This window comes from Pantherophis guttatus, chromosome 2 (assembly GCF_059756535.1).
Source record: "Pantherophis guttatus breed Tessera chromosome 2, ASM5975653v1, whole genome shotgun sequence".
Lineage (NCBI taxonomy): Eukaryota > Metazoa > Chordata > Lepidosauria > Squamata > Colubridae > Pantherophis > Pantherophis guttatus.
Window position 1 is genome coordinate 204183595 of NC_142064.1, and position 24486 is coordinate 204208080.

At 42.6% G+C, this 24486-nt stretch overlaps 1 protein-coding gene across 5 annotated transcripts in view; it reads right to left on the bottom strand.

Moving 5' to 3' along the window:
• Positions 1-854: 854 nt before the first annotated feature.
• RNF44 (ring finger protein 44) overlaps positions 855-24486 on the bottom strand; it is an 89947-nt gene continuing 66315 nt past the window's right edge. For 4 of the 5 annotated variants that reach the window (XM_087887551.1, XM_087887552.1, XM_060688479.2 and 1 more), the window contains 10 exons: positions 20545-20723; positions 19282-19510; positions 16741-16908; positions 14258-14431; positions 11295-11459; positions 9254-9372; positions 8936-9023; positions 8040-8161; positions 7848-7947; positions 855-5694 (listed from right to left, as the gene is read on the bottom strand). In XM_087887551.1, the coding sequence (XP_087743677.1) occupies positions 5632-5694; positions 7848-7947; positions 8040-8161; positions 8936-9023; positions 9254-9372; positions 11295-11459; positions 14258-14431; positions 16741-16908; positions 19282-19510; positions 20545-20648 (1332 nt within the window). In that variant the 5' untranslated portion in view covers positions 20649-20723 and the 3' untranslated portion in view covers positions 855-5631. The remainder of the gene's footprint in view (positions 5695-7847; positions 7948-8039; positions 8162-8935; positions 9024-9253; positions 9373-11294; positions 11460-14257; positions 14432-16740; positions 16909-19281; positions 19511-20544; positions 20724-24486) is intronic. The other variant, XM_060688481.2, reaches the window with a different exon arrangement.

Below are 24486 nucleotides of genomic sequence, written 5' to 3' on the forward strand. Positions count from 1 at the left end.
ATCTCAAATTAATTTTAAGAGGAGAATCATTTCACAGTATCTCCCCCCACCCCACCCCGCCCCTGATCTTCACAACAGAGAAAACTTTTTATGGAGCCATTTGTGGTTTTATGACATTCATTAACTGTTAATAATAAATTTTAAGAACTTGGTCATCTCTGTGATTATTTTGTAATTCTCTAAGTTACCATATTTTTCGCACTATAAGATGCACTCCCCACCCCCAAGTGGGTGAAAATGACTGTGTGTCTTAGAGTGAATATTGCGGTGGGGGGGGAAAGGGGGGGTTGGTTCTCTGCTGGGGAACGCTGGAGCCTTTGCTGTAGAGCAGCTGATTTGGCGGTTGGATCGGCCTGCCAGAATACCGCTAATCAGCTGTTCTAGGCGGTGGGGATTGCCTCCTCCTCCAAATTGCAATCAGTGGAGGTGGTAAATGGTGGCAGGTGGCAATCCCCGCCACCTAGAACAGCTGATCAGGGATATTCCGGAAGACCGATCCAACTGCCAATCAGCTGCTCGGCAGCAAAGGTCCAGTATTCCCCAGTGGTGGCAGCAGATTTTTTTCTCATTTTACTCCTCTAAAGATAATGTGCATCTTATAGTCCGGAGCATCTTATAGTGCAAAAAATACGGTATATGGTTCATAATTACTGCATCCACAGTCACTATTAAAAATCTTTCTCAACTATATGAACTTCATGTTTAGATTATTGTACAGTTATTCATTCTTAGCTCTTTAGATAAGCCAAAGATATTCCAACCAATTTAAGGTGTGTGTGTTTGTACAGTATGTGGGGCAAATACCTCTTTCTGCGAACATTGTCTTTGCCAAAAGAAGAGACCATTCTGCCCTCTTTGGTATACATCATACATTTATTAGTGAATATCCCTCTCAAAATCAGCCACAACATTAAAAAAAATAATGATTGCACTACTTGGTCAAGCAGAACTAGCAACTTTCATTTTAAAAAAAGTACAAATCTGTTAAAAATTTCAATCAGTATAATACACATATATAATACAACATACTAGTTATGTTAAATGCTACAAACCAATATGATTCCAATGGAATGGAATAAAACAAAACAAAACACTTTAGAGATTTAAGATATTTTTTTTTCTTCTCTATATATTAGCCTTTTTTTTCCAAATACATACATGGGAAAAATGAGGTAACTGTAAATGTGCAAGTAACAGAGCAAAAAAAATTATATATATATATTTATAATATATATATAATATATATATATATATATAAACTTTCTAACACAGAACAAATGCCCTGGTGCCCTACAGGGAGGCCCCTCTCCTTGTAGGGTGAAGCTGAGCTATCCTTCTGGAGGGCACGGGACTGGTATAAAAGAACAGTAAACAGCCCACTATCCCACCACAGGAAATCATTGGTAAACAGTGGCATCTACAGCGCAATCAGCAATCACAAACATCCTAAATAAATGTTTTAGTAATATTTTTTTTGTTTTTTTCATGATAACTTTTAGCTGCTCCTTGGAATAAATTCTGCAGCACACGAGCTGTGAGCTTTCGAGTCACCGTCAGAAGAACCGTAAGGCTTTCCTTCCCTCCCCACCCCCAAATAACCTTTCTGAAAAGATGGCGGGGGAAGGAGAAGAGACACTGAAACAGATGGGCATCGGCACTATTCTGATTGGCTATAAATATAGAAACACCTCCCGTGTTTGTTTGTTTTTTTTAAACTTTTTTATATATACAGTAAAGACCTTTGGTTATTTGTTATCACATGGAATAGGGGGTTGGTTCCCTCTCTCTCCCTTCAAAAGCTGTGAAACAAGGGGAAAGGCTGGGGGAAGAGGTGGGTCTGACACAAGGCACTGGCTTGACATGGCAGGAGAGAGGGAGCGTGACACATTGCGGGAGGACTGGGAAGGAAAAGCTGCTGGTGTCTGTGCAGTTGGAGAGGATGGCAAGCGGCCCGTTCCTTGGTATCTGCCTGTGCCCGGGCCAAGACCTGGCTTAGATGTCCCACTGCAGCTAGTCTCCCCCTCTGAAAAGGAGGAGGGGAAAGAGGAAATTCTTTATTGGGGGGTATCCAAGAGCGGATGCATCGTAAACCTGCACCCCCCCCCCCAAACGTAACTGGGGTGAGCAGAGCCAGAGGAGAGAGAGATTTCTAAAAAGTAGCACTGATCTTCATCTTAACAAATGGAAACAATTGATTATTATTCAAGAAAAAAAACCCTGGGACCTGCCCAGAGCTTCTCATTCACTGATTGATATGCAAGCCAGCTGCTACTTTCAAATCAAGGGCTTTCCAGTCCATCCATCCTGCTTTGTTGTGTCTTTGCAGGAACTAAGGATCTTTACAGCAGCCCTTGATTTACGACCATAATTGGGACAAACTTCCGTTGCTAAGCAATGAGGTCACTGAGTCACACCCGCTTTTATGACCTTTTTTGCCATTGTCATTAAGTGAATCTGGCTTTCTCCGTTGATTTTGCTTGTCGGAAGCCCGCTGGGAAGGTTGCAAGTGACCCCAGGAACACTGCAACCATCGTAAATACATGCTGATTGCTGAGCATACAAATCGTGCTTAATGATGCTGGGGTACCACAACAGTCACTGAGCATGAGGGCCTGTCATAAAGCCCCATTTTTTTTCCAGCTTCGTCGTAATTTCAAACAGTCATCAAACGAATGGTTGCAAGTCAGGGACAAACTGTATTATTATATTATAACAACTGTATTATCCTTCTCATTTTCCTCCTCCTCGGACCCTGAGGATCGCCTCTCCTCAGCTGGGTGAAGAGTCTCAACTGCTGGGGAAGAAACTGGTCGCCTCACCAGACATGGCTGGGATGAGTGGCAAAAGGCCAACTGGCCACAGCCACATCCCAAAGTTTTTCTCCTACTTTTAGAGGTAAATATATTGCTGAGAGCTGGCATGTTCAGAAAAAAATGTCAACTACATGGCACCAGAGCCACGCCCCCTCCAGCCACTATCCATCTTCACAGGAAAAAGTGGACACAGAAGCTGCTCCTCTCATTACTAGCCCTTCTCACTTCTTGGCTTATTGAGCCCTCAGACTTGTGGGATATTTTGCTGTCTGATCTATTTGTCACTGTTCCCTTGCATCCACGTGGCCCTAAGTAGAGCCCTGCTTAGCTGTTCCATAAATTCATCAGGCCCTCTTACCAAGAACAGTTGGATGCCAGCGCACAAAGAAAATGCAGAAAGGCTCAGGGCTTTGCTTCCTGCCCTTGGCTTTAGGCTCCCTTGCAGTCCCTGTTCCTATCTGTTGCCCCCACTTTGAAGGGAAAGAGTCGAGATCTAACCATTAATCTGGGTCTACCATTTGGAGGAGTATCACTGAGGGAGGGCAGAAGATCCTATCCAACTGAAAGATAGCACAAATACACTACTGCGGATAGGCAGAGACCGATTACGACACTGCTAAACTTACCCTGGAGCATTACTAGTTGACGCAGGACAAGATAAACCAGGCAAGGAAGGGAGGAAGGAAGGGAGAAGGAGTGGTCAGCAGGTCCCTTTTCTCCTACTTCTGCAGCACCATGAAGGAGAAAGTGACCCTGCCAGAGTCCTCCTTCCAAGGCAGCTATTAACGCAGAAGAGATCTGCCCCTAAGCCTTGCAACTCTACCTCAAACTAAGTCCACTAAAACTGTTTGTGTACATATGTGCGTGCATCTTTAAGTTAGTGTGGACTCCTGACGAATGGCTGGACCAGGACCTCTATTTTTCTTGGTAAGATTTCAGAAGTTGTTTGCCATTGCCCCCTTCCTTGGGCTGAGGAGTATGACTGGCCCAAGACCACCAACCTGGCTTTGTATATCCTGTAAAGCAGGACCAGAACTCACGGTCTCCCAGTTTCTAGCCAGATGCCTTAACCACTACACCAAACTGGCTCTCTACTAAAACTATGCTGCCTCCTAACCCAACCTGGTTTCAAACCAATCTCTAATTTGGAGGGGGAGGGAGGGGAGAGAAATGCCCTGAAAAGCGTTAACGGTCCTTTTGAGGCGTTGCGGACATGTGCAGTACAGTGCATGGCAGTAATCAGCTGAGCACAAAGAACCCCCTCATTCCCACCCACCCCATCACCCCACAGCTGGCTAGAGAGATAGCCAATACCAAGTTCCAAGCTGGTCATAACATGCATGCATAATTTGTGAACATTTACATTAGATTTTTATCATCTTCTCTGATTCTTCCAGGCTTCAGACACAAACCAACTAAACGGCGAGGGCTTCTCTCTTATTCCATGGTATAATCATGCAAAACAATTTTTAAATTTATTACTTTTACGATAACAGGTTTCTGTAACAGGGTGGCAGGTTGGTTGCTTTCTTGCTTCAAATCAGCAGATATTTTAGGTAGGCGACTGTGTGTGTGTGTATGTGTGTGCAGACACAAGAAGGCACACAGCTTGAGTGTCATGGTCAAATTGGCCATAGTTCCTGACTGAGCGCACAAGCATCAGGCCATACAGAAAAGCTCATCAGGATGAGCATCAGTAGGCCAAATGTGAAGAGGAAGAAGGGGGGAGGGCGTTGCTGAAGGGAAGAGATTGAGGCAGTCTGCCGGGGATACTCAAAAACTGGATGGAGGAGAGGTGCTTTCTGGAGATGGGTGCCGAGAAGGAATAGCAACCCAAATGTATCACTAGGACAATTATCTGGGGTCTGAAGTGTGCAAAAGGAAAATAAAAGGAAGACACATCAATTATTACATGATTCTGTATCTCAAAACACAAGCCACAAGCCTTCATTTCATTAAGTATGTAATAAACAGAGCCGGCTGTTTTATTGTAGGGATTTTCACTTGCATACTCCTCCTCTCTTTCGAGCTTTCTGGGGGGAAATGGGTCTTTCCCCCAAAACTGCCTTGCAGCAGAATATTGCTGGACTTAAGTTTAGGCCCATTTTTCTTTACCTCACTGTGCAACTTGTGAGAACAACCCTGAACTCCACCCAACATTGCAAGCATGCAAGGGGAGGGAGAGTCTGAGACGCTGGTGGGACTATTCTGTGCATGTGTAGGGAAAAACACAGGGTGGTCCTGGGCCAGTGGGCCATGATTAGCGTGGAGACAGCCACAGATGTTTTTTTTGGCAAGGCCTCAAGTGGCTTACACCAGTGTTGCAACCAACATACTCCCCCGCTACTATCTTGCAACACTGTACTCTAGGCAAGCAGGTGGTGGGGTTGAAGCAGGCACTTCTTCCCCTCTCCCTTGGAGCTGTTCTGCTTTCAAGGCCCCCAAATCTGGCTCTGCCAGAAAGGAATGAATTCGGATAAAAATCTAGGTCAGACAGCCACAAAACCAAATAGGAAAGGAAAACCCCAAACCAAGAAGGAATGCAAACACCTGGAAAACAATGGTGCAAGGATGGCGAGTCTTTGGAGTGCAGAGCACGTGGGGATGCCTCCCCCTACAAAGCATGACACCGCAGAGCTGGCTCAACCACCAGGCCCAGTCCATGCCATGGGGTGAGGGGGAGGGGGTGTCATACATTGCTTATATTCTCACCGCATCCCAGGAGAGGCCCCAGAGGCTAAGCATACAGGCTGGCCCATGCCTCTGGTCCAAGGTCCGTATCCTGGAGTAAATTTGTGCAGCAGTGCATTGATGAACCTCATTCGGCCTCCCGATGCACTTCTGAAGCATCTGCTCGGCAGATGGGGCATGTGCGGTTTGCCTGCAACGATCAATGAAAGCATGACTTCGGATATGGCCTTTTGGCCAACCTCACCAACTGGAAAATTTCCAGCAATTCCACTAAAAGGAGTTCTCTGCTTTGAGGGCTGCCTGTTTCAGAATTACTAAATTGAAATGTAATCACATCCCTTTCTGAAGGGAAAGTCACAAAGCCCAAACAATTCAATAAGGAACCCAAGAGCATTTATCAGAATAGTCAATCAGCAATGAATGAATTGAATGAATTCAATTAATTCATCGAATTGGTACTGAATTATGTATTGTATGTATAATCGTTGACCTTAATTGGGATTGGAATTTCTGTTGCTAAGCAAAGTAGTTGTGAAACATCATGTGACTGCGCCAATTAGCAACGGCAGTTCCAATATTTCTAGTTGCGGTCATGAGATGAGGATTGTACTTTTATTAGGCAAGGACCTCATGCTTCTCCTACTCGTGATGGTGAACCTTGTAGACACTGAGTGCCCAAACTGCACATGCGCGCATGCCCAAACTGAAAGGTGTGTGTGCGTGAATGTGCACTGACATGTGCACGTGCGCAGAACAGACCTGAAGACCAGCTGGCTGGTGGGAGGCAGGGCATCCCAACATGTGCAGCGCCGCAAGAGGTAAGATCTTTTTCTTTTGTGAGCTTCTGTTTCATCGTTTGCAGGGAAACAGAAGCTCACAGAAGAAACGCCACAGAAATCTGACCTGGGGCGATGGCGCGCGTGCCAGCAGAGGGCTCTGTGTGCCACCTCTGGCACGTGTGCCATAGGTTCTCCATCAGTATCCTACTTCCACAGACTTCCTGACCTGCTGTGTCTTCCCTGGCTGTGCCTGGCAAATTCCCTTTGGCAGATGATGCTCTCTTGCCATACCATACTTGCCTCCCCTTCAACTCTCCCCACCCACCTGTATCTCTCTCCCATCTTTGCCCTTCTGGTAATCCTGCAAAAGCGCAAGGCCTCACCAGGAGTCAGAAGCTGCACTGCCATTGGTTAGGTGTACCTCACAGCAGCAGGAGGGAGGTGAAAGCACAGTTCAGTTGCAGAGGGAGGTCGCAATGGCAGCATGCAAGGCAGTCGAAGGGCAGAGATGGAGGAGAAGATAGGCAGGTGGAGCGAATGCTGCAGTCATAAATACGAGTAGACTGCCAAACACCCAAATTTTGATATGATCATGGGGTCCACTGCAACAGCGGTAACCAGTTAGGAACTGTCCAATTTAAGTTGTTAAATTATTGCATTTGGAGCAATCTGTATAATTTTTTAGTCACTCTATGAAAGGGAATCCCGGAGGAGAAAAATGAGAATGAGAGCAAGAAAGGTGAAAGGATTTGGAGTTTTTATTAGTGAAGGAAAAATGACAATGAAAGGTGAACTCTACAGATATGTAAGGAGTCACATATGCTGTGAAAGCAGCTGATGAATATTTCTCCTTTTCACATAATCCTAGAAGTCAAGGTCATGTAATGAAGCTAGCAGCATAATTAGGTTCCCTCAGAAGAAAATAGTCTTGTCAAATAATGTGCAATGGGGCTGCGCAAAGCCTTGAAAAGAGGTGTGCTTTGCAACACATTGGAATGAGAATGAATTACTTGCCCTGGAACAGTTAAAGGCTCCCCTAAGTGCTTTAAAAGCTATCCCCACCTATCTCCTCTTTGCTCAGATACCAAATTAGCATTATTGCAGAGTTCTTCTGTTGCTTGTATTGATATGCCTGTGTACTTTTATTGGCAACAATATCAAAGAGATTACAGTCTTCATTCTGGACAGATTTTCATGTTGCCCACCTAAATAGTAGTCTGTCCAATCAAGCTTTGCTCCCACCCACTCACCTTTGGAGACCAGTAAATATTAGCTGAGACTGCTAATATAACAATGTCTTATACATTGCAAATAATCAGTTGCTTAGGTAATATTCACATTCTAGAAAGTGGAAGTAGCTGGATTCATGGAACCACTACCCTAGACCCCACTGTCAGAAAAATGACATCTATGTCAATGGTATCTATGTTGTGAAACCAGGGAAGCCTTTGCCTTTACAGTCACTTTAGAAACCAAGGGGGCCCACTAAAGAAGACAGATAGTACCCAAATAATTTTTATTGAACACTGATTAGAGAAGACTCAGTCAAACCAGCAAATTTTACCTTTAACCATTTGTCGATGCACTTAGCATGGAACTCGTGGTTGCAGGGCAGAACTCGCAGCAGCTGCCTGATTTCAAAGTCACTGAAGCACACCACACACCTGGGAAGGGTGAAAAATCCAACCAGTAAGAGAGCAGGAGAACATGGCATAGAGAGATACTTCACAGTAAAGCAGCTTCTTCGAGAACTTACAAGGTTTGCTCGGACTGATGGCTCTCTGGGTTAAAGCGGTAGGATGGAAGGTGCTCAATATCTGCTTTGGTGAGTCCCCGTGGCTTGGCCTCCCCTAATCTTTCAGCTAAATTCAGTAATGCCTGATAGAAAACAAAATAAGGAATACAAAGCAAGTGATTCCATTGCTGAGAATGCCCCCCTTAATCCTTTATAAACAATGCAGTCTATAACTTCAAGAAAAGGCGGAGAGACGAATCTTTCGCCGTCAAAACTTTGAAGAAATAAAAGACAGTGAATTGTCTTTTACTGAAGTTTAACACTCAGAAAGCATTAATCTTCCCTGACAACTCATTTTTATTCCACTTTAATTAGCTTTATCCTTTGCATCTTTGTTTGGCCTTCCTTTCCCACTTTTTAAAATGTCACCCTTGGTCCTCAATGCCATATAAACATTAAATGAGCCTTCCATCAGATTTGTATTCCTCTGCCATAAAAAAGGGCCCCACAAAAGAACAGAATCTGCTGCACAATTGCATTCTCCAACTACTGCCACTCCTGAAATATAATCTCAGCTGTCTTCTCTTAATGGTGGACTCTAGGGCAGAGCTGACAGACATGAAATTTCTTGGATCTACTAGTACAACTCAAGATCTACCAGCCAGAACTTGTTCCACACATACTCTCGCAACCAGCAGCAAGTACTAAAAGTCACAATGAAAAAAATCTGAGTACCAGAACAGATAGGAGCTCATAATTTTTCCACTCCTGGTGGAAAAGCATTTCATCCTTCCCAGTCTTTCAGGAGTTAATATCATTATCAATCTGTTGTAAAAAAAAACCCTCTCCACATCCAAAATTTTTCTGCCCAAGAGCCCTTTTCCAGTCTAACAATCAACACAAAGAAGCAAACCTACCTCATAGTTTTCCATCTCTACATCATCCACGTCCAAGTCCAAACTTATTGTGGGCCCCACAGCTGTTGGCGACACAGGAAGCATTGAACTGCAATTTTAAAGAAATAAGAGAGCAGTGAACAGATGGGGAAGTAACACGTGCACCCATGACACACCAAAATGGATGTTTTTATGGAGGATACTGCTGGGGAAAGATGGTGGCCCATACTCCCGGAGTGGCTATTAGAGAAAGCAGAGCTTTTAATTCTGCATGCTTTATTCCAATGAAGGGAAAATATTTGACTCAGGGTTCTCCTCACTGTTATCACAGATACTCACAGAAAGTATGGCAGGAAGCTTGGGTAATATGGCGGTGGCGGAGGTGGCGGCGGAGGCAGTGGTTGCTGTAATCTGTATCGCTGGGAATTCAGCCGCCGGGGCATCATATGTGGATATGGCTGTGGGAACATCACAAGCTTTGTCAATGCTGTCTAATCTGTAAACTCTTACATATTCCATGCCACGTGGAAAAAAAATTAACATATTCTAGCCAAGTAGAAGTTTGCACAAAGAAAAGCTGAGTACTTTAGCATGATCTGTTATGCAAATCAAAAAAGAACATATTCTGCTTTTTTCTTTACTATCATTTTTTTCCTGTTGTCCTAGTAACAGAGAACAGAAAGAAGTTATGCAAAGCGCTAGAAACCACATTCTCTGTCACTGGAATCTTAGTTGGCTACCTCTCTCACATCTAAAACATTACAGTATTATAAATCTACACAATCTTAGGAAATGGCAAGCTACAAGGAGAGGGGCAAAAGATGACATGTGACCAGTCCTCAAAAGTTCTGGTCGCCACAGTATTCCCACAGCACAGACTCACTATTCATGACCTTTCCTGACGGCCTCTCACAGGAACAGTCAATGGAGAATTCAGTAAGGAAAATCACAAGTAGTTCTGGTAAATCCCAGCCACCTTCCTAAATTCGCACCCTGCATACCCTGGCCTTCCTGCACTTGCACCCAGATGCACCATCCATCCTCCAGGCTTTCTGTGTTCACACATGGTCTCCATCCGACTCCCTTCTCTCTCTGTAACATCCTCACAATCCTTACTCGCAACTCCCAGATTTCCACCTAATGACCCACAAGTCTTGGGGCAACCACGACTGCCATTATAGCTGGGACTGATACTGCTATGTAATGTAGTCATGTGAAAATTGTGCTACATTTCTGCAGGGATGGCAGTTCTGAATGTAGCCCAAGGACTACTTGTAAGAAAGGACACTGGCCCATCCACTGGGATGCCTATCATACACCCTCTTGAAGGGAACGAGTGTCTTTTCTTTTCCTTTTGTTTTTCCATTTTTGTCTTGAAGTATAACAGGATGGGAACATAAGACAGACCCAAGACAACATAGACACTTGGTTAACATAGGAACAAATGGGCTTTTATTGAATACAGAGCGTCCTCAACTTATGACCACAACTGAGCCCAAAATTTCTGTCATTGAGACATTTGAGTTTTATGACCCAGTTTTCTGACTTTCTTGCCACAGTTGTTAAGTGAAACACTGCAGTTGCTAAGTTAGTAACTCACGAATCTGACTTCCCCATGGACTTTGCTTGCCTGAATGTCGCAAAAGGGGATCACATAACCTTGGGACATAGCAACAGTCATAAATATGAACCAGCTGCCAAGCATCTGAATTTAGATCACATGATCCAGGGGATGCTGCAAAGATCTTAACTATGAAAAGTGGTCGTTAAGTCACATTTTTCAGCTGTTGTAACTTTTGAACGGTCACTAAACTGTTGTAAGTCGAGGACTACCTGTACCTAAGGTTTTCAATGGCTTCACCTATTTCTAAACTATAATCTCTATTGCATCAACTGACTTTCCTAGCCCTAACATTATTCCTCTCTGACAAGGGGAAGTACTCGCTAAGCCTGAGCCTCCCTTAGACCTGCCTATCCATCTGCATCTTCTAAACCAGAGGTCTCCAACCTTGGCAACTTTAAGACTTGTGGACTTCAACTCCCAGAATTCCTCAGCCACCAAAGCAAAGTCCACAAGCAAAGCTGGCTGAGGAATTCTGGGAGTTTAAATCCACAAGTCTTAAAGTTGCCAAGGTTGGAGACCCTTGTTCTAAACCCCTCTCTAACTTTCCTTGCTTTTCTGAAATATAACTTGGCAGGAGACACCCAGTTTCCGTCCTTCAACAGTCCAGCACCGAATCATCACACTGCTATAACCCCACCCCTCCAGAGTATGATGGCTCTTGGTGGCCAAACAAAAGGTTTTTTTAAAGACACCCTCTTCCACTTAGTTCAGAGGCCAGAGAGAACAGGTTTGTTTTTTTTTTAACAGGACACTTACCACTCCAAACGGCAGTTCTTGGTGAAGTGGGTCGTGTGTGTGTGGAAGATACAATGGTACAGAGGGAGACAAGGCAGGAGTATGATGGGAAGGAGAATACGAGAAGCCCCCCATTGAGTGCTGTTCACCCCGAAGCTCTACCTCGTTTTCTATCCTCTGAAGTGGCTGTGGGAAAAGGATATACACATTCTGCATTGGCAATTGCTCCCCAATATGTCTGAAGAGTGAGAACTGGAACCAAAAGATGGCTAACTCTTGCGTGCCATCAATAAGATAATTTACCATGTACTGCACCTCCACAAGATTAATTTGTTGAAGTAATATATAGAATCAGGGGAGAAGCCATTTAAGCCACTGAATCTAACTCTTTACTCGGGAAGCTTTTTCTAACATTCAAGTGGAATGGATTTTTCTTGTAATGTACCATATTTTTCGGAGTATAAGATGCACCGGACTATAAGACGCACCTACCTTTTCTGGTGAAGAAAAGAAGAAAAAGAAATCTGCCTCTGAGCAATTTTGCCTCGTTGCAGCAAACAGCCTGCTTTACTTTCATTTTTGCATAGCTTGATTAGCACAAGGAAAAAAAATTTGCTGCAGCAATTTACCTCCTTGAAGCGAGCAGCAGGGTGCAAAACAGCTGAGAGCAAATCAGCTGAGAGTCGGGAGGCCGATCCAATCAACTTGTGCTAATTAGGCTGTGCTGAAGCTGAAAGGAGCTGTTTTTTCTTGCTGTTTGCTACAAGGAGGTAACTGCTGGGAAGCAGAGGCCAAAGGGTGGGGGCCAGTGGGTGGGCGGGACTACATTTGGTGTATAAGACGCACCTAAATTTTCACCCCCCTTTAAGGGTGAAAAAGCTGCATCTTATACTCCGAAAAATACAGTAAGTCTATTATTCCATGTGGTGTACTCTGGAATGAGAGGGAACAGGTCTTGGACCCCCTACCCCGGTTCCTCCTACTCCCTCTTGCTCAACTAAGTTTTATCCAGTGATCAAAAGGAAAGAGCTAAAAACAGCTGATTTTTTTGTGTGCTCTCCTCTATTATCTGTAGAAAAAAAGCTATCAACAAAGTAAGTCATATTTCCTGGGAGGACCAACCCGCATCTTCTCGTGTTCTTTAGGGATTAGCCACTGTATTCCACAGGACTTGCTTTCTTCTCTGAAGGCTCACAGCTTCTTTCTGCACTAAGATCTGAAAGCCGCTTCTGAGTTGCAGGATGAAAAACATCTAAATCTGCTTTTTACTTTTGGCTGACTCCTTTGATTATCATCTTCCTTAGGGAAGGTGGTTTATTCTGTGAGCTACTGGTGTCTTTTTCATCTTTCTCATTAACCAAACTATGGCTACTCACTGCTCCAATCATCTGACATTTTCTTCAAGCCTTGCTCCAAGTTCTTTTCTTTCTTTCTTTCTTTCTTTCTTTTCTTTTTCTTTCTCTTTCTTCCTTCCTTCCTTCCTTCCTTCCTTCCTTCCTTCCTTCCTTCCTTCCTTCCTTCCTCTTTCTCTTTCCTTCCTTCCTTCTCTTCCTTCTCTCTCTCCCTCCCTCCCTCTTTTTTCTCTTTCCCCTCCCTCTATATTTATATGGCCACCCAATTTACCAGATGGATTCTGGGCAATTTACAATTCAAAGGAATTAATTATTAGATAGACTATAATATGAAATAAAATAATACACTGGAACATAAAATAATAGGAGACGGTATCAATAACAACAGAAGAAAGATCCTAAGGAGCACATATCTTATTCAATAGTCTGACAATATACATAGGCTGAACCTATGTCTGGCCCAACGTTTAGGAGAAGAGCCAGGCTTTTAGGGTCTTGTGATAGTACATAAAGGCTGAGGCCATCTAAGCCTCAGGGGAAATGATGTTCCAGAAGTACAAAAAATACAGACATATCCCTGGACCCCAGGAGCGACACTATTTTGTGGAAGGGAACCAAAACATTTCCACTTTGCTGGATCGCACAGGATAAGCAGAGACAATTGGAGCCAGGCAGTTCCTCAAGTAACCCGGCTTTGTGCCACAAAGAGCTTTACAGATAACAACACTTTGAATTGCATCAAGAAGCCTTTAGGGCAGGAGTCAGCAACGTGCGGCTCCAGAGCCACATGCGGCTCTTTGGGCCCTCTGCTGTGGCTCCCTGTCAGGTGATCCCACCACTGGCTGGCCCCGCCCCTCACCCTCCCCTCCCAGTCATTCCTTGCCTGGCCTTAGAAGGTAAGGGCAATGGCGGGGGATGGAGAAGCGGCCAGGGCAGAGATAGAGATATAGAGAGAGGGGGAGAGAGGGAATCATAAGAGAGATACAGAGAGAGGGGGAGAGAGGGAATCATAGAGAGATACGGGGGGGGGGGGGAGGGAAGGAGGGGAAAGAGAGATATGTCAAAAGGATTTTGTGGTTCCCGATATTTTTAAACAACTGGTTCTCTGACCTAATGACAGGCTGGGTAGGTGTGGCGGGGGGGGGGTGTCATGTGACTGGTGGAAGTGAATGACATCGAGTTGGCCACGCCCACCCAGGTTTTGTGGCTCCCTGTGTATTCTTTTCTCTGGGAAAACGGGCCAAATGGGTTTTTGAGTATTTAAGGTTGCAGACCCCTGCTTTAGGGAGTCAGTGTAACTTGCAAAGCATGGTGTGGTGTGAGCACACTAAGGTGTTTCCAGAATTATTTATGCTTCTCCTTCTGCATTCGGAACCAATTTCGACTGTTGGTTTTCGAGAGTAGCTCCAGGTACTGCAGTCCTTTAGACAGGAAATGACTATGGCATGAGAGACCATGTGCAAGCTTCTTCTTCTATGCTACAAAATACTTTCTTTGATTCCAAGATTTTAGGAAATCAGTAGATGCTATGATTGTACAAGTTTTTGCACAATACTAGATGCAGGTGTGGGGAAATAAGAGCACTGATACTTCTTCCTTCTGATCCAATTTATGCCATCTCAAGAAACTTACCATGCGAGGATGCTGTGGCTGGAGTGGGACAAACTGGCCGAGGGCTGTCATATGTGGAGGCTGGTGTGGTGGCACAGGTGGTGGAGGATGCAGGATATAATGATCACTGGAAATGAGTGGTGGGAATGTTTGATAAGAGACATGGAGTTGCTGCATGGCACAGGCCTGGATCAGCTGTAAGACGAAAACAGAAAGACAGCATCCTCAAAAGAAAGCTACCTTCAGTACATTTAGGATCAACATGTCTACTTGAAAAATAATTGACCTCAGGCTGGCAATAAAAAGGTAAGAATCCATTTGGCAGCAAAATGCCATCTCCAAAGACTAGCAAGGGCCTAAAGCCCTTTAAATGGAAACCAAGTTATTTATTCTCTCCAACAGAAGAGTATATACATAACTCAGAGTTGAACTGTCGACTCCTTGATACTCTTTGAGTTTGGTTGCTTGCTTGCAGATGTTTCATTACAAAACTAGGTAACACCATCAATACGAGCATGGTATTTCCTCCTTGTTCATATATAGTAGCTTGCCTTGCCAGCTTGACAGGGGTGCTGTTTTCTTTTTGGTAGTTTTTTGTTCTGTGCTTATTTCTCCGACATTAGTCCCTGCTTACCTGGGTGCTGAAAATGTATGTCCTGGTCTTTTGGGTTCCTTCTTAGCTTTTTTACAGGTAGTCCCTGACTTACAACCAACCTTTTAACAACAGTGTAGAATCATAATACCCTTGGTGGTTCATGACAGTTGCAAAATATTGCACCAACCCCGCCCCCCAAAAAACATACAGTCATATGATCACAATCCGGCTGCTTGGCAACCTGTTCATACTTACAATTGCCAAGCACCTCACAATCATATGACCACCATTTGCAATCATTTCTGCTGGCTTCCCCAGAAAGTCAATGGGGAATCCAGCGGGAAGATTGCAAGCTGTTGCTGCTACTTCCTGCCACAATGACTTCCTCTTCTCTAAGAGCTGCCTGCCAAAGGATTTACACTGTATGCTATATATGCCTCTTGATTTTTCTTCTTTTGGGTTTACTTAAGATTTTGGTTACTTAAAATGGCTTTATTTGGTTTCTTTAGTTAGTTTAACTGGATCACAGGATAAGCATAGAAAATTGAGAACATATATCCTCAAAATCCAGCTCTATCCATTAAGATCATGACCAACAGTTTGCATCCAGAAGCCAGTGCAGCTCACAAAGTAATGATGAAGTTATGGTATATCATGGTGGTACCAAGGAATGTCCATAACTACCTGCAGTGCCAATTTCTAGACTTACTTCTATGTGCTCTTCAAGGGTCCCATGTAAAGTGTTTTGCAATTATCCAATGGGAAGTAACTAAGACCCAACTGACTGAGCAGAATCTCACATTCCAGGAACAGGCACAATTGATGCACAAGATGAATTTGAGCCAAACCTCTCCTGGCAATGGCTATCACCCCGTCACCTTTTCACAATGTTCCTCCCAAAGGAGGAGGGGGGGGAGTTGGAAACTCAGCATGAATTATTCAGTATTACTGGGTAGACTAATGGTTCTTGAGTACCTGGGGTGGGAGAACCACTGCTTCCTTAAATACAAACAAGACCATCCCCTTTATTCAAAGATGAGTTAATCACCATCTCCTGGATAACCATAACCAAACAAAAGTACAAGGATATAACATCAAGGTGACTGAGTTTACAATTCCAAGAACTCTGTACAATTCTTCAGGATCACCAGGTTCAAAGTTTTCCCAGGTAGCACATGAATATGCCTCAGTCAAATCCAGAGGACCTTCATAACCAAAGTTTAGCTTGGAAACTTAATCTGTCAGATGCCTTCATTATCCTCATAGTGGCCTGCCTCCTAGGATGGTCTGAATCATGATGAACAGGGTCGGGAACTATTTATCTATAGATGTACTAAGAGCAGAAAAATAATTACATTTCACTGCTCCTATTGTCACAAGGTAATCCTTCATAAAATCTCTTATCCATGTTCTGTCAGATACATCCTGTTTTTATTTTTTCAGTAGTGCTCTGGGTACCTGTTCTGTCATTCCATCTCCTGCAACTCCTTTGAAAAACCAGAGGGCACCACAGGATCTGCAAGCAGTGAGGGGATGTATAGATGCAACCCAATCTATGGTCATCATTGCACTCTTATTCAAAGCAATGATCCAGACTGTCTGTGCATCCTAGAGCCTCAGGAGCAACCCCAAACTCCCTCCGCAGCAGGAAACAGCCATAAAAAACTCCAAAGCAACCAGATTGTGATTAGACTATGGCAGGGATCTGATTTGACCATCTGGATCATATTGCCAGTGTCCCAAGATGAATCAAGCATGTGACTTCTTCTGCAAGTCAGACCCTTAATTATTTGGGTAAAGTTCATAGCTGTCATGACCCCCCACACGTACAAAAAAGTATTGGTAATTCATGCCAGGTCATTCTCTCATCCATAATTAATTCCTGCTCTTTTTAAGCCAAAGGACTCACAGGGGGTGGGAGGCAGCAGAGTGGATAGTGCTGTCCACTGAACATCACTGAGCATGCTGGGAGCTGCTGCGCACTGCAGCCAGGTATGTGCTGGCTAGTGTGAATGGGGAAGCCTTGTGTTGTTACTGTGGTCACCGTATAGGAGAGAGGGACAGCTCCCTGATGCACCTGGAAGGGAAGGGGAGATAAAGAATAATCAAATCACATCCAAAGTATTTTATATTTTCCCACTAATCTTTTTAATATATGATGGTGTAGATTTGACATTAAGCAATAATAAAAAAGGAAGTGCTAGTCAGATGCAAACCATAAAAGGAAGTGATTTCAAACCAGCACAAACACCAAAGAATAAAGATGAAGCATTAGGGATAACAAATCAAAGGCATATAAACCTGGTGATAAAAGTTTGAGATAGCCACAACATAGAATCATAAACAATTCAAGTTGCGTGTTCATGACCCAAAAATTGAAACAGTAACAGAAAAAATTCTCCTGAAAAATATTCTCTTCCCAGATTGTCATGCATATATTGCTGAGTCTAAACCACCATCCCAGCTTTACCTAGTAATCAAGTAATCCAGTTTTTTCTGTATTTGTAAATTGTATATCCTCATTTTCACTGTTCCTTAACAAGCTAAAGTGTCCTAATAACAATCCATCTCCAGGATGCTTTGTTGCCTTTCCTGAAAGCAGTACTTTTTATCTTTATTTCATATACACGACTTAGATAGCCACGTATTCAGTTTCCTTTTATTATAGACAATGCCCATGAAAGCTTTATATTTCAGACACACTAGGCTCAAAAGCAAACAGCAGCACAACCTGGAATTATTCTCATTTTCTTGAAAACATTTTCCCCCTGATATTCCATTAGTCTAAAACGTTTTTATGATGGAGCTTTAACTGTATAGTCTAAAAAGTGTTAAATCTTTTCCTGTGTATTGTTGGAAGATGAACTCTTTGTCAAGCATACTACTGGCCTAGAGATTCAGGCTGCTAGAGAGTTTGATGTTGTTGGGAGTTAAATGTAGCTAAACGAACACATACAGCATACAAATTACATTCATAATCCAGTGTACAACAACTGTATGCTGCCAACTCGCTGAAAGATGATGCCAGCCAGCAAACAGACTAATCAGTATCAGTCAACACATTTCTGGTAACAGAAACATATTTGTGTGAAAGAAATTTAGTCTATAGAGTACTGGAGCAGAGATGAGAAGCACAAGGTTCTTCAAATGCGGTTGTTGGATTACAGCTGCCGTAATTATTGGCTACCATGGAAGTGTCTGATCACAGTCCAGAAATATCTGCAAACCAATGGATTCTTAAGAGACCTACCCTCTGCAGGGACTCTTTGATGCTGTCTTACCAAGCGGAGGACAAGCAAGATTTACAGGGCAGAAGCGTAAATGGAAAGTCAAAAGTCAAATGCTTGGGCCTGCCGGAAGTTTCAGAATTTCAGGAGCAGCTGTGTACATGTTGCCATAGGAACAACATTCCCACAATTATAGCAGTCACACTACTGCAGATTCACCGCTAAAAGAATACAGATTTTAAAGGGCCTGGATGGCTTTTCCCATAATGTCTAAGGTATTGATTGCACATTACACTGGTTATGATTTCACTACTCCCACTCTGGTCACTTCAGCTTTTATCAAATATATGCTGAATTCTGATGCATACTTTTAAAAAGTGTAAACAATGCCTTTATGCTGAAATTGATTTCAGGCATCACATTTTAAATCCCTACATTACATGAAACAATATAATAAAAATGAGAGGAACAAAACTATTTAATCACCCTTACACATATTGTTTTAAGATACCATCATATGATACCTGGCAAACATCCAAAGAATTATAAAATGTTTGTATATTCCTCTTTGTGCGAAGAAAAATTCAATCTCAAAAGCAGGATAAGTTTGACTTCACAATGGTCCTAATGGCCGATACAGAAACTTTCATTGCTTTTTGCATTCCATCACTAGCAGCAAAAAGGGGAAATTCTGTGAATGAAATGAGGAAAATGTACCTCAGGGTTTCAAGCAGAAGTGCTTCCCAACCAAAAGATGTGAATCTTTCAATTGAAGATATTAAAGAATCAGCTTAGAATTGTTACCCGTACAAAAGCATGCTCTTTCCTATGAAGTTATAAGTTCTCTCATCACCTGCAAGTAAAACAGCCAAGCAACTATACAGCATGTGCTGTACTTATGAGCAGTTTTATATTCCCCCACATGGTCTTGCATTGCCATTCTTTCAGTCAACAACTGGATCCAATAACTGCTATATCTTAAACAGATTTAAGGATGGTTCACACTATCAGTTATATAACCTTTCACAGGCAAAAGCTTTCAAAGGATGCTCAGTCTTGGTTACAGTACATCCAACTACACAATTTACCCTTTTCAGTATATAATAAGGGGAACTTCTTATGGTTTTACTATCCTTGGGCAATACAGACTCTTCCAAATGTAGGCTGGACAATATCCCAGCCATAAGTTTCTAAATGTATTTATGACACAACATCCACCTTACCTGGTCATGGAGATCCACCATGAATGGATGCTGGTGGGATGTGTGTGCCGCTGGGTGAAGCATTCGTGGTGGCGTGGTGGCCAGAACATACGCTGGGTGCTCATCTACAGAGACTTGTGGCTGTGGCTGCTGCTGCTGGAAAAAAGCCGGGTGCAAGTAGTTCTCATCCTGGGCTAGGAGAGTTTGTAGAGGTCGCTCACGTCGGCCCCAGTGGTGCCGGAAAGGAGGGCTGTGGTGCCAGTTGCGGGGAGAGAAATATAGAGGGGTGACCCTAGGGGCTGGCCACTTATCTGTGCTGGCCTCTTAGCTATGAATACACCAATTTTAATGTCAAGGATAGGTCAACATATTAATATTATGTGGGGTGGAGGCAGGTCTAGCTGCACATGGAGCAAATTAGGCCATAAGTGTAATTAGTGCATTCGAATACACTGACTCTGTAGCATAACTGCCAGGATTCTGCTATGTGTCATTCCTTCATTCTGCAGAGAAAAAATGCCAGGAGAAGAAATGCACAAAGCTCTGCAACCTCACTTGAGTTTCACGGAGAATCTTCTGGACATGATGAAATTCCAAGCAACTGGGCAAAACCATCTCATTATCTAGAAGCAGATATAGTCATAAAACACAAGCTTATGATGAATGGTTCATCCATGAAGTAAACATTTATTTCTAACCATTTCTGATATCTGTCCCACATCAATAGTAATGTGACTGTAACAACCTGTCCATAAGTTTATAAAAGATTTCTTGTGGAAGATCTATAAAGCTCACCAAGAAACTGAACAGGTTTTCTAGGCTATATTGGCTTTGTTATAGAAGGCAGTCACTGCAAGTGAGAGTTCCTAGTTGAACCGAGATTATTTCGAAACAACTGGAGAGAGGAAGATGTGGACCTGTTTAATACCGACATGTGGGATTGTGAAGAAATCTTGGAGCCACTGACTAGACTGGGAAATCCAAAAATATCTCAGAAGTAGTAGTGAAAAGAGCACTTCCATGAAGTTGCAGAGAAGCTAATATGGACACTAAGTGATCAAGAATTGAGGCAAAATTTACATTTATTTTAATATGGAACTGAGTGCTGCTATTTTAAACCACATATGTATTCTTTAAAAACTAGAGGGGTCATCTGTCGTCATGCAGCACAATCTCTGTGACATGTTTTAAGGAGGCACATCAAGCCTCTGAATCCCGAAGCCCATAGGAAGAATGCTGGTTTGCACTGATGATCAACATTAGTTAAAAGTTGAAGCACTGTACCTTCTCCTGAGGTGTGCTGGGCTGCCACAGCTCTCCCCTGGGAATTGTTGCTGGTCAAATGGGACAGGAGGCCACCTATTCACTGCCAGTTCCCATGGTCGCATTGGGGATGTTCACAAGGCAAAAGGTGATGCTGGATCTCACACTCCAAACGCAGTTCCACACTGGTTCTTTGGGATCTGCAAAAAGTGATGAAACAGCTATTGAATACAAGCTCTGTAATAAAAAGAGTTTTAAGTTTTAAATCAGAACAACCTCTAGAAGAGTTATGCTGGAGGGACATCACTGGTAGGCTGCAACACAACAGCAAGAGGTGAAAAAATCTCCACGTATTCAGTGATAGACTAAGACTTTCTTCATATTACGTGGTCTCCATTTAAAAGTTCTCCCTGAATAGCTCACTTCATAGTAATTTTGATTTGCTTGTTCATTTCTATGCCTTTTCTGTTTCCTATCTTTCATTCTCTTCTATCACTTGTAATTAAATCTAGTTGTGAATCCAATTTTATCTCTTCCTTTCTTTTAAGAAGCTCAGAGCACTCCAGCTTAATCCACAGAACAAGACACGTAACTTAAAAATATAAGACAGCAAATGGGCCAAGAAAACCTGAAAGAGATTTAAACTGAATATCCAGATCTGACAAAGAATTCATAGATCACATTAGCAAAGAAAGTCTTAAAAGTCCTGCAATGATAAACATAAAGACCCCCCATTATTAATTCCAATACCATCTGGATGAGGTAGATACTAATGAGCTACATCCAGAGTCTCATTTTAAAAATGTAAGCATATACTAACATTCTAATGTCACTACCCAGCAATCAGCTTTTAGGGAAGGTTGCCCTATGATACAGGAGGTAAAAAAAAGTAATATTATAACCTGATCTTTTTTAAAAACCATTTAAATTAGAATTCAAACCATTACAACTGCTAGCAGTGAATTCTATAGTTTAACCATGCACTGTGTAAAAAGAAACCCATTTAATTCTGTGATTCCTGAATTATCCTGCATTGATTCACTAGATGACCTCAAATTCTACAACGGTGATCAAAAGACTGAGACTGAGTTGCTACAGATTTTCCTGTAGAGGAGACAGTCTCATCTTAATAAGTAATAATCCTTAATAAATTATTTGCCTTTTTTGCATCTTTTTATAATGTGTGATGATCAGAACTATACACAATATTCCAACTGTAGACTCATTTAAGATTTGTGCAAGAACATTATTATATTGGCAGTTTTATTTTCAAATTAATGATTCCAACCATAAAATCTGACCTTTTTTTAAAAAGCACCTGCATAGAGGACTGACAGTTACCTCAAACTGTTCCTCATGGCTCCGAAATCTCTTTCTGGCCAGTTACTACCTGTTCAGACCACCTTAAGGTATAGGTTAAATAATTCTGTTATTTATTGCAACCAGCTGGCATCCAATTCCAAGTGAAGTCAGATTATTTTATTCAAGAACATTCCTCACATCAGACCTCTAGGAGCTCCCCTACTCTCTCCTTTACACAAAAGGGATCTCTCATTTTAATCAGGACCAATGGCTGGCCATCAGTAAATACAACAGGAATGTACAGGTAGTGCTTAATTTATGGCCATAATTGAATTCAGGATTACATTTGTAAATTGTCGCTGTCGTTAACGTGGTCACTCTCTGCCTAGATCATCCCCTAAACCCATTTACAGGTTGTCCTTGAATTGTGACCATTCAAAATTACAATAGCACTGAACACCAATTCACAAATAGAACATCCCCATGGTCACTTGATTGCAATCTGAGGGCCCATCTTGCAATTATGACATCACAGCAAGCCACAGTCAAGTGATCATCATTTATAACCTTCTGTGCCAGCTTCCCACAAGCAGAGTCAATGGGAAATCTGGAAAGGTTATAAGTCATTCCTGCCACTTTTTTTTTTCCTGAAGAACCCCACTACAGAGTAGGACCTCATCACCTGCCCAGTCTCCATAGCATACATCTTAGCATTAACCATGGCACACAAATAAACACACAGTGATCATAGCCTGTGAGTTCCATCTCTTACCACTTAACAATCCACACAATACTGAGGTTACAAGGGCAACCTGGACTGCTAGGATTGTTAACCGATGCAGTCCCATGATGTCACACTTTGCAACTCCGTTGCTTAGCCAAGAAAATTCCAGACCCAATTACCATCATAACCTGAGGACTACCAGTATCTATTAGTTGCAAATTTATTTCTAAGATTGGACAAATAATATTTCTCAAATCTTCTCCCTGTGGCTATGCACAGTCACTTTTGTAATTTGCCTACAATTTCATTTTAAAAGCAGTTATTCCATTCTTTACATGTTGAAACATTATGATTTTCTACTAATTCATTAATCTTAACATGAATTTATATAAGTTCCACATGTTTTCTAAATAAATTCCCCTCCTAGGAACACTATAACTTTTTCAAGACAACTTTCATTGTAGTTTATAATTAAACACATATATTAACACAAAAATGGTAGCCAACAAACCTCCCCTCCCTTCTCATACACAAAAATATCCAATCTTGTTGGCAATGTGAGACTTTATGCTTCAAGGGATAACTGATTCCCATTGCCCTCTCTGAATTAAACTTTTTTTCCGCATGATGTCTGGTGTTAGAAATTCCTTTGTTTATTGCTGAAAGAAAAAATGGACAACCAATAGCAAGTTTGGAATGACATTGTTTAACTGTATGAAAAGCAGAACAATAACCAAACGTTGCAACAGTGCCATATTAATGTTAAAAACAGACAACACAAAGCAAATTAATAAACTATCCTTTCCAATAGTAATTTAGAACAGTGGTCCCCAACCCCCGGTCCGCGGACCGGTGCCGGGCCGTGGAGTACCTGGCACCGGGCCGCGCAGCGGCCGGGGGACATGAACGCTGCAGCGCACGGCCCAGGAGCCTTTGCGCTGCAGCGTTCATGTCCCCCGGCCGCTTTTGCGCACTGGGCCGTGCGCAAAAGCTCCTGGGCCGTGCCCCAACCCCTGCGCGCGCTCAGCGGGCCGCGGCGATAAAAAGGTTGGGGACCACTGATTTAGAACATGCCACATTATTCCAATGGGAGATTGTGATGTCCTAAATGAACATCCCATAATCAAGTATTAAATTCAAGAAAGGTCAAGGCAATTGATTTAGAAAAAATAAAATTGTCTTCCTCCAGTCAATTTTTTTTTCTAATTTAACTTCTGGCTCAGCAAGAGCAGACCATCAAGGCATTTGGTATATGAAGATAATGGCCTGTGTTACTGATCAGAATTGCCCTCCTGTTCTTTTGCAATATTTGTTTCTTCACAGTCATCTGTTTGCCTGGCTTGTTGAAGAAAAAATTATTTTAGAGAGGACAATCCTATACAGCAGCTACCTTTAGGGTAACAAGAACAGTCAGTAATTATATTTGTAAAATGGCTAGAATTACTTATAAATGCTCTTGCACAAACACAAGGCAATTCGCTGTGGTACTTCCCCACCTCTGCCAGCTGAAGCCAATGCTGAGTGAGCTGGGATTTCCAATTGCAATATATAAGGATATTGTATGCCTCAAATTCTACTGTATTTTGTACTAATCAGGGGTATCAAACCCGATCACATCATGGGCTGTATCGTGATGTTTTTTGCCCTTGCAGAGCCAGAGTGGGCGTGGCCTCTGTGGGCTGTATGTGGCCTGCGAGCTGCCAGTTTGACATGCCTAGGCATAAGGGTATTTGCCTCCACATTATTGCCAGAACAACTATATAGATGTGGCCATTGATTTAACAGGACACAAGCTAACTTGAAGATTTTACTTTTCATTTCGAAGGCATCAGTATTACGTGGTTATTTCTACAAAAAAATAACCTTTCTCTATTATAGGCTCTGAGCTGAGGAAGGTATCTCCCCCTTTCTCACTACTGTAAAGTATTTCAGTTTTT